Genomic DNA, 16719 nt, shown 5'->3' on the forward strand with positions numbered 1-16719 from the left:
AAAGGGGTAAGGAAGAGGGAATTCTGTGAATGTTAATTTGCAAATAAGCAAATATGGACCTTTGGATTTTTGGAGAGATCAACAATATATCAAAGTGTCATGCAAATAAATCACATAAAGCATACGGCATTATGTCTATAATAAATACAGTGAAAAAAGTCTGTAATACTATCAGGAATAGAATTGGATATATGGCCTTAACTAGGGATCAAGGAAGAGTTCCATGAAAGCATGAATCCTAGGAAAGTATCTGAAAGAATTAAAGTTTTGCAGGAACTATTATGGATGAGGAGTGTATTCCAGTCAGAGGGGACAAGAATTGGAAATGTTCATGGTGAGAGAAATTAGAAATGATTTTAGGAGATAGAAATGAGTCTTTGAAGCCAAAGTTTAGACAGAGAGAGAGAGTGATACTCTGAGAGCGTGTGATAAGTAAAAGACCTTCTGAGAAGTCATTTGGGATAGTAACCAGAAAGACACTTGTGTCCCATAGGGAGAAGTGAAGGTGGATGAGATGGAAGACTGAGGAATATTTATCCCAAGGGAGGAATGGTACTGAGCTCGTCTTCCAGAGAGACATCGAGAATCACAATAGATTAAAGCTTAGATCACTCCATTGCGCAGAGTGCTACAATAGCACATTTCCGGAATGGCTCTTCTCCTTACTTTTCGTTTTTTCTTCACAACAAGGCTCCTTATCTCCAGTCATTCCTCATTTTTCTACATTTGATCATTTCTCACAAACAGCCTGGAAAGTTATCCCTTTTTGTTTTTTGTGTTACTTAAGCTCTGGTCATCCATGAGATCCTATTCAAACCTCACATTATCTGGGAAGCTCTTGGGCCCTAACTCTGGAGTTTTGTTTTCCATCTCTGACCTACCGCAGAACTCACCTGCCCTCTAACTACTTTAAGAGGTTTTTTTTTTTTTTTTTTTAAACTCTTTGGTGTCTCACTACTTTGCATGCCTTTTTCCTTCAGCTAGAGTGTGAAGTTCTCTAAGAGAGTGACTTCATTTTTAACTATCAAAGGTTGGTCTAGGCCCAGAGTAAACAAGAAGACAAGTTGTGAAGACGTAGTCAATGCCAGCAAGAGATAGAAATAAAGTAACCTGAGATAGGCAGAGAGGAAGAGAAAGCAGGACTGTGGGAGGGGAAGCTATAGTGATTTTCAGCATCAGTTACAAGTTGTAAGGCTGGTGTCAGCTTCACAATGACTTGTTACAGGCCTAGGTGGTTAGTAAGGGGAGCCCCAAAACAGGTCTGAAGAGAAAGTGAGGATAAACAAGCAGGGAACATATTTTATTTGAAATTTAGCTTAACTTTGTGGATTGACGTTATAAAGCAGACACAGGAGCATTCCTCTAGGAGCATGGCTCTGCCTAGAAAAAAGGAAGCAATTTATGCCTGCCAAGGCGTTTCATTCCTAAGAAAGGGTAGGGCGTTGCTGTTGGTGGTGATATTGGCAGTGTGTGGAGGTAGAGGAGAGAGGATGGTGGGGGGTGCTGGGAAAAGGCTAGCAATCACTGTGACAAACAGATAAGTTTCCACAACAAACATCAGGGAGAGGGATGGACAGAAAGAAAACTGGGTGAGGTGAAGGGAAGCAGTGTGGTTGACCAAGGCAGTCCACCTATAAGGTACAGAGCTCAATCTAGGGGAGATGTGGGATAGAACTGAAGGTAACTGCTCACTGTGAACAGATTGCATCTGTACTGTTTATTTTCCTTTTAGTAAACCTCTGGAAATTTCATGGCAGTTAGACTTCTTGTCAGGCAGATCTTTAAGAGAAGTGACTTTGCTTTTGCTGGATCATGTAAGGCAAGTGTTGGAACTCTGGGACCCCAGTGCCTCTTCACCAGGACAGTCTGAGGGCATTTTTCTGGCTTAAGTAAGTGACTATAGTATTGAATTGAATTTTGTTTTGCAGAGTGACAGCAATTTAATTATGCATAGTGTAATAACCATACATCTTCCTTTTCCATTGCCTTTTCCTTGCTCTCCTCTTAATTCTTACTAATATTGTTGTGATTGTTTTAAACAAGTAGGAGCAAAAACGGGCTGCTCCTCCCAGTTTGGAGTTTTGCTCCTCCTCCTCCTCATTAGAATTGTAAGAGGGTAGCGGTCCCGCAGCAAAGACAGGCACACAAGCTTTCTCTGTGAATTAATTGGTCAGGAAAGATACTTTTTATATTGTCAAGTGGCACTTAAGCCACTAATTCTTGACTGTGAAACTGCTTTTCCTGGGCAATGCTCTTTAAGGAAAAACTTCTTCAGTCCAGCGATTGGTGACTAAGGGAACTATGAAGCACAGGGGATTGGGCGGGATCACGGCTCCTAATAATGCCTCCTTATCCAATGAAAAGCATTTCCTATTGAGACCCCCAAGAGTTCCCCGGCGGCCCTCGGCTCCAGCAAGGACTTTGGGCCTTTTCTTGTGTCCTGTTTGTTAAAGGCATGCGGGCTACAGCATTCAAGAGGGCTAGTTCTTAACAAAGGGAAAGAGATAAATGTAAATAAGCTCACATTTTCAGAATGAGCGGTTTGCAGTAAGGAGCTGCGGCAGCCCAGACTCTGCTCCTTTGGGCTGGGCTAACCTTTCCCTGTTTTTTTTTTTTTTTTTTTTTTTTTTTTTTTTTTAATGGATAAAAATATGCACTTCCAAAGTGCGAGTTGCCCGTTTACATGTTTATTAGCTAATTATCCACAGGCATGAGCACATTCTCTCATCTAGAACAATCTTTTTTGGGGTAAGTCTCTTTGAGAAAGATTTGATTTTGGCGTTTTGGGGGTGGGGGATGGTGTAACAAACTTCAGTCGAAACACTGATGCTTTGAGTGTTTGGGAAAAGAAGTTAGACTTCAGCTCTGAAGTACTGAACAAGGATCAGCGTGTTGAATGGTAAAAACAAGAATTTCCATTGTTTTGGCAATAATATTGTTTCAGTGGAAGAGAGACGGGATTTTCAGACTGTTGTTTCATGTAAACACAGTCCTAAAGAGCTGATTGAAAATCACAGGGTAGAACAAGTTAGAAAGTCTTTTGGCTAGTGTTGTATTTCTTTGGTTTACAAAAGATTGTGAGCTAACGTGGCTTTTATTATGATGAGGTTTCTTCTAGTAAAACTATACACTACATGCTTTGATGCTTAATTGATTTATGAAGAATGTAACATTTGCTATATTGAATAATTCATGAACTTATCCATAAAGGAAGAATCATGTTTGAATGAAAACTTAACTTGAGCATAAATAGAATTTCCTATTGTAAGTGAAATTAATTGCTATTTGCCATATAAATGCAGCACAATGTGACATCTTTAAAATTCTTTTCTTGCATATTCTGAATATTTTAAATGTTTTTAGTGAAAAGATTTGTTTAATTAAGTAGAATGTATGTTAGATAATTTCTGTTCTGGGAGGAATACAGCCATGTAATTTATTATGATTTCTGTGTAGAAAAAGACCAGAGAAACTGAATAATTAGTTATAGCAAAGCTTGGTGGTGTTATTCATTTTGCTGCTTTATGAAATTATGGTATCTTTCTTTTTCCTCAAATAACATAAAACTTGTAACAACTTAAATGGAACTTATCCAGTGGCTTTGTCACATGTTTATTTTTCAGAACAAAATTCCAACAGCTTGTCTCATCAAAATAGGTTATAAATCCCCTTTACTTGTCACAAATGAGAAGTTGCACTCTTGCAAAGGATGAGTTCAGCTGATAAGCCTCATGGCTTCTACATTCTAAAGCACCTCCTGCTGCCAGTCAGAGATGTGAATGAAAGGCTTTTGGGAACAATCAGGGCAGCCTTTCAGAATGTATATTCTCTAAGTTAAAAAGAAGACTGGGAAGATGCCTCATGGCAACACTCAGGCCAGGCTGAGACGAGGTTTGATCTATTCAATTCCCTTTGTGGGAGAAAATGCACTGACTGAACTTTGCTGTCCTTGCTGTGATTTGGTCACTGCCTTTTATTCTCTGTCTGTCTGTCTGTCTGTCATCTTATACACTGTTCTTGGCCTTTTGGAGGGAGGAAGAGAAAAACCTCTAATTGTCAATGTTGGTACTGAAAATTCAAAACTTTGTAGAAGGCCACTTAGCACTGGGATTCTTGGATTTCAGTGGATAAACAATGATAAGAACAGTGCATAAGAAGTTTATTGATTCTCTAGAGTTATACTGTAGAGTAGGCTCTTAGCCCCATATCTTAATGGGCAAGTTGATCAGGTAGGAGGACTAAAGGGTGGAGACCTCTACAATTAAAGTTGATATGCCTGTTGAATAGGCAGTACTGAGGATCAGGAAGATGAAGGCATTAGGAAGGCTTTAGGATGTAAATGTCACCTTGCTCTGTAATTCTAAGTTTCTGGCAATAATTAATACTATGTATTTCTGACAATCAAATAAACCTAGCAATTATTGCATTAGGATTAATAAAAATTAATGGCTCTTATTACAGACTTTTAGTTTTTTGTGTGTTTGTGTGTGTGTGTGTGTGTGTGTGTGTGTGTGTGTTTTGTCATGACAAGCAGAAACAGGTGAAAAGAATTGACAGACAGGAACAGCCTGTGCAGGCACTACCATGGCCCCAACTGAAGGTTTCTTTCAGTCAGTGCCAAATATGGACTGTGAAGAGAAACTGAGGCCCAGAAAGTAACTTTGGCTTACTATCTCACAGTTTACTTGTGATGGGGATATGGAATCAGTAGCAATTATCCAAACTCTGGGTATTTAACCTCCCAATTTTCTTGTATTCCAAATAAGAGTCTTATGTATAGTTCACATCAAAAAGGAAGGCCCATAAAAGGAAGAAATGCTAACATGTCTGTTTTCTTTTAAGGTAAACCAATAAAATAATACTGATTTCATTTCAAGAATATTGCTCTCTAGAGGGCAATTAAAATCAATTATCTTTAGTAACATGGTGATCTGTGTGTCTTTTAAGTTGTTGAACAGTCTTATTTGTTTTTTTTTATATGAAGAAAATCATTTCAAGGGAGTTGCTGTGCCATTTAGCAGTCTGCCTTATTTTAGGCTAGCTTTTGTTCAGAAGAGGGTGGGCTCTAAGAATAGCATCAGTCTGGACTAGCAGATAATTATGCTCTACAAGTACTACACACAATGAGTAGAATCCAAATCTAGGTGCTACTTGTAGGAATTCCATCATGGTGTCCATCTTGTTTTATATGAGCATGTTGTGCAGAGTTGTGATTTTCACTCTATCTATATGCCATGTTAGGTATATTTAGGAATCTTCATGAAGACATGTGATTTTCAGTAAGTATGCAAATACCTAGTGGAAGCCTTTCTCATACAGTTCAGGAGGGAAGGAAATTTAATGGAGGTGATGGGCTAGAGATAAAGCAATGGAATCCTCACCTGTTATCCCAGCCTTCCTACCTTTTTCTTTTGTCCAATCATAGCAGTTGTCAGAGGACAAGAAAGGAAAAGGAGAAAGACAACAACAACAAAAACATACCAATAACTTTAGGCTGCCAAAGAAATCTTTGTTCATTTATTTTTGTTTAAATGTATGGGAGTGGAATTATTTTTATGCTTTTTTACTAGTTATCTTTAAATGACTTAAAGTTACTCCTATGAATTTTCAGCTTCAGTCAATACCATTAATAAGATATATCTGCAGCAAGGATAGGCTAGGAGATTAACTGCTAGCATCAATTGTGTTACAATGAAATCAACATTTAATATCATCTGGAAATAAGTTGGTTTTTACACTCTGCTTTATATTATGTAATAATTTCTTCTACCTTGTAATCTTGCTATACAGTTTATTGAAAAGCTTTCTTTATGGAACAGTATTGTGACATTCTATTCCACAGCTCTCAATTAAGAAAATCCTTGATCATCTGCCTTCAGAAAATTCATTGATTGTCCAAGTCTGAGAAAAATTTGGTGCCAGAATTTGATTTGAACTAATGTGAGTACCATTGTTCAGATTTAACCTTTTTTCATTTTATTCTTCAATTCTTTTTGTAACTAATGCTTCTATATTATTACAGATCATGTGATTCAAAGTTCCAGAATAAATGAAGTAGTGGAGTTGTGGTTGTTTATTATGATCCAGGCAATTTTGTTGAAGATGAATGTTGATTCTTTCACTCAATCCTTCTTTGTCATTAACAGGTAGATGGTAGATGATAGATAGATGGTAGATAGATAACACATAGATGGTAGATGGTAGATAACAGATAGATGGTAGATGATCGATGACAGATAGATGATAAATAGATAACACATAGATGGTAGATGATAGATAACAGATAGATGGTAGATGACAGATAGATGGTAGATAGATAACACATAGATGGTAGATGATAGATAACAGATAGATGGTAGATGATAGATAGATGTGAGGTATGCTTTTATTTATGTGATCATTACTAATACCCAAGCACAGCAAATGAATTTGTGTTCAAACTGATTAATGAGTTGTGTGTTGCCAGCTGAGTCCTGCTGGCATTTATGAGTCTTGCAGAATTTGGAAATGATATCTTTTAGGAACACCCAATAGCATTCTGTAAATGTCTGGGGCTTCTACTGAGATGAGATATCAAGTCTTAAGACTCTAGACAATTTCATCATATTAGATTGTGCAATTTCTCTGTAGTTTTCTTACTCTATAACTAGGTATTGGGAAAATTCTGCTTTAGTAGTTCTGATGCAATCTTTGGTCCCATCATATTGAGCACTAGACCACAAAATTACCTAAGGCTTGGCCTGTGCCATCAGGTGAAGGGTTAGTAGGAAACATTAGTTCTTTTGGTGAAAAATAAAAATATGTGAATTTAGTTACTGATTGAATTTGATTCTGCCATTTCTTGATGTGTTCAGATGAGTTGGCTTGGGGTACAGAAGAGCCTTTATTAGTGAAAATCAGGCTCTATATAGATAAGCCATTCAAAAAGAGATATTAATTGTATCAAAAATACAAGATTGATAGGGATCCAAATCAATCAGTGCATAGGAACATCAATTGGAACGAAGTGTAACCTATGCCTGTAACTTGGCCTACATTGTTGCCATCAGGAATTTTATATGTTAATAACCACTTATTTGAGGAGGGCAAGAATAGATGTAGTTCCTATTGCACCAGTCTTGAATTCTATTTTTATATTTGTGTAGTTTTAACTTTGATCCACTGCTACATGTCTAGTCAAGGACACAATAGCCTTTACCTTACCCTCTATCAGCTTTTATAAGCTTTGACCAGAGCAGAAAAATCAAATGCTTTAGGGATTATAAGCACTCTGACTTGAACTAACCTCATTAAAAATGGAGCAAAGTAAGACAATTTGAGTATACTCTGCCTTAAGGGCTTTAGTTTACTGCACTCTGGACTGTGTTTGGCTGGGAACAAAGTATGGCTTTCTAGAGTATTAGATTTATGTCAGAATTTTAAATTTTTGTTTCAATAGAACTTCTGGAATTTTATAGGTTATGAAGTGATCTATATATTTAGTAATTCTTTTTTTTTTTGGTTTTTCGAGATAGGGTTTCTCTGTGTAGCTTTGTGCCTTTTCTGTAGCTCACGTGGTAGCCCAGGTTGGCCTCAAACTCAAGGAGATCCTCCTGGCTCTGCCTCCGGAGTACTGGGATTAAAGGCCTGCGCCACCACCGCCCGACCTATATTTAGTAATTCTTAGAGGGGACAAAAAGGTGACTTTCCTTCCTTAAGTGGTCCCCCAAATACCAAATATGCCATTATTATTAGGCATCAAAAAGTTAAAAAAAGAAAAGTGTAGACATTATTATGAACACTCTGAATGGGTTCTGGTAGTCAAAAAGTTAAAAAAAAATGATGGATACATTTTTTTTTGTTTTTTAAATTTTATAAAATATTTTATTATCTATTAATTGTACAAAACAATTTCTCTGACATTTTCATGAATATATAAAACATTTTGATTATATTCACCCCCATTACCTTCTCTTACAGTTCTTCATGTTGGCCTTTACTCTCAGATTTCTTTTTTTTTTTTAATTTTTACACTCTATTCTGCGTGCGTGCGTGCGTGCGTGCGTGCGTGCGTGCGTGCGTGTGCATATCTGAATGTCATGAGTCAGTTCCTTCCTTCCATCATATGGGGCCCCGGGGATTGAACTCAGGTTGTCAAGGTTGATGGTGAGTGCCTTTATCTGCTAAGCTATCTTGCTGCCCCTTTCAGTTTTTTTTCTTAATCAACCTCCAGCTGACCTCCTTTCTGACCACTATCAATGAAAATATGTTCATCTAACAATGATTTCTCTTTTAGTCCATTATCTCGGGATAATTGGTCATAAACATCTTTGTAAGACAATAGTCTGATGCTGCTCACAGTTAAAGATATCATTAACCATGTAGGCTATTTTTCTTTGTTTACCTCCTTGAATACTCAAGTGTTGCCCTGTACATTTAGTGGAAAGTATGTCAGACATTCAGGAAAAAAGAAAACAGGCCTTGTTTCTTGAATATTTTTTTATTCTTCTTCACAGTCACCCCAAGAGATGAATACTGTTCTCAGTTTTACAAACTGGAGCTCTCTGTGGGGTATTCAGTGGGGGCACCTTATAGGATTTCTCTGTTGAGTAAATTGTGCAGTTAAGGTTTCAAACCTTTTTGAGGTACAAGGAATTAGCAGAAGGATACATTTTCAATACAAAGTTAAAGATACCAAGAAATCCAGTTAGAAATTTCTGGTCATGCTTGAGAGGAACAGACTTCTATAATGCTACTTTGTGGTAACGCTGGATACCGACAAGTTCAGCAAACCACTCTTAACACTGTTGAATCTTCCTAGCCTCAGCTGTGAGGCTCAGGAATAATGTTTATACAGGAAAGAGAAAACAGTATAGCCGGTACAGAGTGAACTGGTGTCTGAGTCAGAAATAGACTTCTCTGCTTCCAGTGCCACACCCTCCCTGCTAGACAGCAAAGGTGGCGTGTGTTCAGGCAAGGGAGAGCTATGAATAGGGCCATGGTGGCAGTTTCCCCATGCCCTCTCTTTAAGAGGGAGACTGTACTGCTTTCTTGTCTGTGGTCCTTTCTCTTCCACAGGTTCTGCATACCCAAAGCAATGGAGTAGAAATGTCATGCATTTACAGACTGACAGTTATAGGTATAGTGTGTATGTTCTGGGGGGGATATAAAACTGAAGTACAGTGATGGATGTATAAATCAACTTGATTTAATCACCCTATATTGTAACGATATTAAATATGTATTGATTCATTTATAAATCACGTTGCACTCCATAAATATAATGCAGTTACTATTTGTGATTTTTAAATCTAGAATACTGTGAATTAAGGAATAAAATAAAATGACTGTATTCATGAAAAAAAAAAAACTAAATGTGAAAGTAGGTTACAAAACTCAGCTATTCAGAGTACTCATTGAGGAAAGTACAAAATAAGACATAGCCAGGGAGCTAGCAGCACTCTGGGTATAGATATAACCAGGAGGTGAAACTGGAGGGACTCTGGGAAGAGGTGAGAAGCCTTCTAATGTGAAATCCTTTACAAAATAAAATAAACTTGCTATCAGTGCTTATTGCATAAGGTAGATGCAAGAGATTATGAATGAGGTCTGGTTTTAATGTTGTGGTTTATAGCCTCATAAATTCTTAAATGTATATGACTGTGTTAATAAATTATTTCTTTCACTGTCTTCTTGGTTTCTTCCAGCAATGAACTTTAAACATTGTAAATAGTGTTCTTATTGTAAATGAATTTTCTGGAATAATAGATAATAATGGTATTAAAATAGTAAATGAAATGACTTGAGATTGAGAAGTTTGGCATTCACATTTTTCTTCTACTGCATTGAAGAACATGGGTGCAAATAAAAAAAGGAACAACAAAAACTTGTGTCTGTAGCCATGAACCCATCGATTGAGATTTTTGAGGTTCTGTCTGTTTCAGCTGATTGTCTTCAGTGTCCTTAAATACAGCAATTGAAAATTATTCTTCCATCTGGGAAATCTGAAAAGGATAATATAAAATAGTGAGGATGGGATCAGAGGAACCCTTCTCAAGATTCTTGATACAAAGTGGATGGCCCGGAAAAGTCCCATTTTCCCTACCTTCTCTTCCCCTCTTTCTTTCTGTACCTCTCTTTGTCTTTCTCTGACACTTCATTTCTCATCTCCTTTTTGACTCTCCTGCCTATTTTTATTTATTCCTTACCTGGACTGTCCCTGTTGGACTTTACTTGGTCAAGGTCCCCACTAAACTTTGCTTTTGTTTATCAAGGTTGCTTTGGGGGAAAAGCTGACCTAGAAAAATGGCCCAGAAAGAATATGATTTTAGGTAAATGACTCCATAAAGTCTTAATGAATGACAAATCAGGATCGGAAGTTCTGATTGTAACTCCGACACTGTTAAAGTGATAATCCTGTGTGTTTTACTCCATATTATGGAAGTCATTGCTCCCTTTGGGTACTGGAGTGAGTGACTTTTTCTCAAGTATTTTTTACTCAAATCAAACCCTCATTGAGATGACTTCAGTACTCTGTATTTCTAGCAGATTTCTCTTCTGTTCCCTTCTCTAAGACATACAGAGGTCTGTTGACTTGTTTCCTTGGTGTCTTGAAGGAAGAGTGAAAAGGAAATCACTTCAGAAAACAGCTGCTTGTATTTTACAACTTAATCATGTGAAAACCCATTACTGGCTATGTCAGGGAACAAAGGCCACTTTCATTTCATATTCCCACTCAAAAGAATCATTCAATAGTTACTTATCTACAGTGTATTATGGGACACATTTGGAAGACAGACTAGCCAATGGTAGCTATTAACCTAGGAGAAAGTTGGTAAAATTTCTACATGTATCTTCTAGCCCTGTTGGCCTAAATATTTAAACAGACAACTGAGTTAATGGCTACTGCTCATGAAAACTGTATAGGAAAAAAGCCTCTAAATGGCAGAATCAGATTTTTGTAGATGAGGTATGGGGTGGCTGTTCTGGAGGTCCTCAACTTTCACATCCCATCTGGAATTTTTGAGACAGGGTCTGATATTGAGAATAGTCAGAATATATAGACTAATCTGACCTAGAACTCACTCTGTAGCCTAGGCCTCTCCAAGTGCTTGGGGTTATAGGCATGATCCAGCACACTCAATTGTCATTTGTGTTTGATGAGAAAAATTGATGCTGACCAGGGCCATTTTAGCAGATGAATGCATGGATATATCAGACAGGACATGCAGTGGGTGAAGAAAAGGAACATGTATGTGCTAGGCTTAGGATATGGATGGAAAGAGAACTGTGTAGTGTAGAGAGGAAACGATGGGTTGGATATTTTAATCTCATTCTCAGAATAGCCATGTGATGAGACACAGTGAAAAAATTTATTTATTTTAATCTTGAAATTTTTTTCATACAATATATTTTGATCGTATTCATTTCCCTCCCCCAATTCCCATCCCTAACCACTTAACTTCATATTCTTCTTCTCTTTAAAAAGCATAGAGTCCATTTTGTATTGGTAACGTAGTGAAAAACTTAGCTAACAGATTTAATCCACTGGGAGATCATGTCTTCTGAGATTCTGTTTTAGAATTAAAAGGTGAACCAATAAATCATTTTAGTAGTTTATTAAGTTTTTGAGTGTGTACTGGAGGCTTTACATCTACCTGCTGTCTCATACAATAGAGTTAATAATTAGACAAGGTATTTTAGTAGTATTGGAGAATAAGCAATACAAAGTTGAGTAACTTGAAGTTAATGGTTTAGGAATCAAATATGTGATTTCTGATTTTTAATACATTATTCACATTCTCTTCCAATTCTGACATTCTGTAACTGCTGTTGGTTAAGACTCAGGTTCTAATTCTGTAAAATGATAATTCCATGAGTTTACCTTATGGTGGCCTTATAAGAATCAAACAAAATACGTATTTTGGAAGTTGAAAATGGGCCTACAAAATTCCACATTAGTAGCATCTTAGCTATCAGGGATTCTTTGATTTTTTTTTCCCCTGATTAATATTCCCTAATCATGTTCGTTGCAATGCTATGTTTATTGTATTGTGTGATCTCTTCCATTTCTGCAATTGTCCTTTTTAGTATTGTTTACTTGTGGTATATGATCAAAAAGTATTTGTCAAGTCTAACAGAATGTGTATATTTTCTTGCCTGGATGAACAGTATATATTTTATTCCACAGAAATCTTGCGGGGAAGGCAGATTTAGTGACTCATTCTATCTTGTCTCCTATAGGAAGAAAACGTTCTCTACTGGTCCTTAATCTTGGAGTGGTGAATCCCTGCATCTAGCAGGCTTTCTGGGGAAAAAAAATCCATGGGTGACAGAAGATTTATTGACTTTCAGTTCCAAGATTTAAATTCAAGTCTCAGACCCAGGTTGGGCAATGCAACTGCCAATAATACTTGCATTGTTGATGATTCCTTCAAGTATAATCTGAATGGTGCTGTCTATAGTGTTGTGTTCATCCTGGGTCTAATAACCAACAGTGCCTCTCTGTTTGTCTTCTGCTTCCGCATGAAAATGAGAAGTGAGACTGCTATTTTCATCACCAATCTGGCCCTCTCTGATTTGCTTTTTGTCTGTACCCTACCTTTCAAAATTTTTTACAACTTTAATCGCCACTGGCCTTTTGGTGACACCCTCTGTAAGATCTCAGGGACCGCATTCCTCACCAACATCTATGGGAGCATGCTCTTCCTCACCTGTATTAGTGTGGATCGTTTCCTAGCCATTGTCTATCCCTTCCGATCTCGTACCATTAGGACCAGGAGGAATTCTGCCATTGTGTGTGCTGGAGTCTGGATCCTAGTGCTCAGTGGTGGTATTTCAGCCTCTTTGTTCTCCACCACTAATGTCAACAATGCGACTACCACCTGCTTTGAGGGCTTCTCCAAACGTGTTTGGAAGACATACCTGTCCAAGATCACCATATTCATTGAAGTTGTTGGGTTCATCATTCCTCTGATATTGAATGTTTCTTGCTCTTCTGTGGTGCTGAGAACCCTCCGCAAGCCTGCAACATTGTCTCAAATCGGGACCAACAAGAAAAAAGTGTTGAAGATGATCACAGTACATATGGCAGTTTTTGTGGTATGCTTTGTACCATACAACTCTGTTCTCTTTTTATATGCCTTGGTACGCTCCCAAGCCATTACTAATTGCTTATTGGAAAGGTTTGCAAAGATAATGTACCCAATTACCTTGTGCCTTGCAACTCTGAATTGTTGCTTTGATCCTTTTATCTATTACTTCACCCTTGAATCCTTTCAGAAATCCTTCTATATCAATACACATATAAGGATGGAGTCCCTGTTTAAGACTGAGACACCTCTGACCCCAAAGCCTTCCCTTCCAGCTATTCAAGAAGAAGTTAGTGATCAAACAACAAATAATGGTGGTGAATTGATGCTGGAATCCACTTTCTAGGTATGAGAATTGTCTTTAAGGTTCAGCTATGGTGTCTCCTATGATTTTTCCTATGCTATAAATAAGAGGAAAAAATTGAAGCTAATGATGCTGAAAATAGATTAATGTACCAAATACAGTCAGATACATTTGTTTGAACACTTGTTGTACATATTCTGTTTTGTTCAGTAATTATAGGTCAAGTCTAATTACAGCAACTAAAACAGATCATCAGATTCTTTTGTTGTGTTGAAATTTCATTATATAAATGACCAGTGATTGTTTTTTTACTTTTAATTATGTGGGGGTTACTTTAAAACTTAAAAAAAGAGACATTCCAATGATTTTGGTAATTGGGTTGGGCCTATAAATATAGAACAAATTCAGGGATTATTTAAAAATGTTTGTGTTACTACTGATATATACTGGTATTTTTTTCCTTTTTTGAATTATCACGGAATTTATTTTACTAAAAGAACTTATTTTTTCCTAATGTTAATAGGATATGTTGAGAAAGAAAAATGTGTTGAATTTAAAAAGATTGGCAAATTTTGTCTAGATTTTGAAAACAGAAATAAAGTGTTTGAATGAATACGGGTGGGAAAATTTGGAAAATAGACAACATTTACACATATATAACCACAATTAGTGTCCGCTTTTAAAACTTTCTTAAAACAATACTAGAATTTTCCTATGAAATTGCTAATCGTGAAAGCTGCTACATATGTTCCTGGCAGGTGAAAAATGGAAAAAAAATCATAAAATTACAGTGTCAATTTAAAAAACTTTAAGCAACACTACATTATTTCTTAAAACTTCCACTTATCCTTTGTGGGGGTGGGGACTTGCTTGTAGAAAATATTTATTCTTCATATTAAATGTTGGGACACAGTACAGCCACAGAGCTACAGTATTTGTGCCCAGGTCGGGAGCAAGTTGAAAAGAGAAGTTAACAGAATAATAGCAACAAGATCTCTTGTAGCTTGTATTAGTTTTTAGGTAGAGGTTAGATAGCTGTAACTTTGAAACATATACTCTTTACTGTTAGATTTTGGAGCACATTGTAGCCAAGGTGCTACTGAATTTGTGCTCAGGTCGGGAGCATATTGAAAAAAAAAATGTATATAATAAAAGAAACAAAAAGAAAAATCATCAATAAAAAAATTCAAAAAACTAGAAAAAGAAAAAAAAATAACAAATTACAAAATAGTTCCTAACACTTGCATCACTGATTTACTATTTTTGAAGTTCCATAAATTTAAAAACACTATGCCATTTTAATAAATGTTTTAGCATAATTCAATTAGAAACCTGCTAAAATTGTGTCTGGGACAGGATTGAATTAGATAAAAATACATACCTTCTAAAACAAACCCTTACAAAACAAATAAAAGGAGCACTTCCAAATTTCGGGTGTACACTGTGCATCGATAGCATTTAACAAGGGCTGCAGTTGTCAGATGCTGCATCTAGGAAACGGCTAAACTGTACGAAGTCTGAGAGGTAGTGAATCAAAACATTTAAAATTTATGAAAGGAGAAGAATCAATCCTTTTTGTATCGCAAATAACAGAAACAAACATGTTTACAATTTTAATTTTTCTGATGTATAGTACATTTCCTTAAATATGCATCAGTCTGTTTAAAAAAATGTAGAAAATGTGGCAATTTAAAAAATGCTCAGAATTTAAAGTAAACTTCCAGGAATAACCTATCTTGTATATTGCTGAACTTGTGCCAGAGAGTGGTTAAATTAAAACATCACAGAACAGTGATGAAATGGTAAAAATTCTAAAGCAATGAGCAAATTCTTGAAATTCCTTAACCTGTTTTTCTATCTGGTGATATGTAGGCTTAAAAAAATAATAAAAAAAAAAGTAAAAATCAGTGAGCACAATGAAACTTTAAAGATTGTTGAATTTGGGCTCGGGTTAGGAACTAGCTTTAAAAAAAAGTTGCTAAAACAATAGAACAATAGTAAAAATGAATTCATGTCTTAAATGCCTAAAAATAACTATGCATTATATTGTCTTGCAAAGAAAGGTAGTAGTTGGAATACATAAGGCTGTAGGCTCAGTTAGACAAAAGTAGGTTAGGTTAGATGAAGTTCAGTTAGGATGAAAAGTTGTTTCCTTCAGTGTTCTTTCTTTCTTTTCTTCTTCTCCTTCTTCTTCTTCTTCTTCTTCTTCTTCTTCTTCTTCTTCTTCTTCTTCTTCTTCTGTAATATTGAACTATATGTGAACTCTTTGTACTCCTAGCTGTTAAAATTCTGGAATTTTAGGATTATAGTATCAAATCATTGAATTGACATAAATACATTTTAAAATCACTTTTATTTTGTATAATTTTCACGTTTAATGTTGCTTACTCTTTAGCATTTCACTTTATTTTGGTTAATTTCCATTTCATATTTAATATAACTTGCTAGTTATGAAAATGGTGATGTGAATAATGTAACCAACAAATTGTAATGTGTACCTGAATGTAAAATGGAATTTATTTTACACTTACAAATACAGGTAATCCTTCAGCTGTAATTACAATCTGCATTTAAATGTTTATTAAATATAATAAAACATTTGGATTATTAAGCCATTATGCTTTGGTTAATTATGGATTTATTCAACTTTCTGTTTTAAGGGCACTCCAAAGTATCTATCCTTTATCTTCTTTCCATCTTTTAAGAATGAACCTATTAAAATGTTTGCTATCAAGTTATTTTAGGAATTTATTTTTTAGGCTGTCTGTCTGAAGACTAATGCAGAACTGGCAAATAAAAAATTCCTGCATGACTTTTCAGTCATTGTAAAATATTTACTCCCTCCTTTGACTTTTCTGACTAGGCCTCAATTTATAACTGGTCTTCTATCCATGGTTCCACATTCATATATTCAACTCATGTTAGATAAAGTACAATTGGAAAGTAATTACATCTGTACTGAAAATGTACAGACATTTTTATCACTGTTTTGTAACAATACAGTATGAAGATTATGTAGCATACACACTGTCTTTGGAAATACAAGCAATTCAGACATGATTTTAAATATGCTTTGTGGCCATATTTATAGGATGTGTCATATAAATAGGATGTGTGGGTCAAACAAATAATAAGGACTTGAATATACTTGGATTTTAGTATCCGTGTAGCATTCTGTAACCAACCCCCCCCCCCCCCCCCCCCCAACCCCACCCCACCCCCGCCCCAGAGGATACCAAAGAATATCTGACTATATTTGTGGTTTCAAGCCAAGCTGACTTTTAAAAATAATTTATGTGTCAGTTGTATGTGTATATGTCACGTGTAGGGAGATCCCCACAGAAG

General features: G+C 36.1%; 1 protein-coding gene across 1 annotated transcript; it reads left to right on the forward strand.

Annotated features, from left to right (window-relative positions):
* Positions 1-2682: 2682 nt before the first annotated feature.
* Positions 2683-13829, forward strand: Lpar4 (lysophosphatidic acid receptor 4). The gene is made up of 3 exons (XM_036175035.1): positions 2683-2748; positions 5843-5940; positions 12223-13829. The coding sequence occupies exon 3, from the start codon at positions 12304-12306 to the stop codon at positions 13414-13416; it is 1113 nt and encodes a 370-aa protein (XP_036030928.1). The 5' UTR covers positions 2683-2748; positions 5843-5940; positions 12223-12303; the 3' UTR covers positions 13417-13829.
* Positions 13830-16719: the final 2890 nt, after the last annotated feature.

Source organism: Onychomys torridus, chromosome X (genome assembly GCF_903995425.1).
Source record: "Onychomys torridus chromosome X, mOncTor1.1, whole genome shotgun sequence".
NCBI classification, from domain to species: Eukaryota; Metazoa; Chordata; class Mammalia; order Rodentia; family Cricetidae; genus Onychomys; species Onychomys torridus.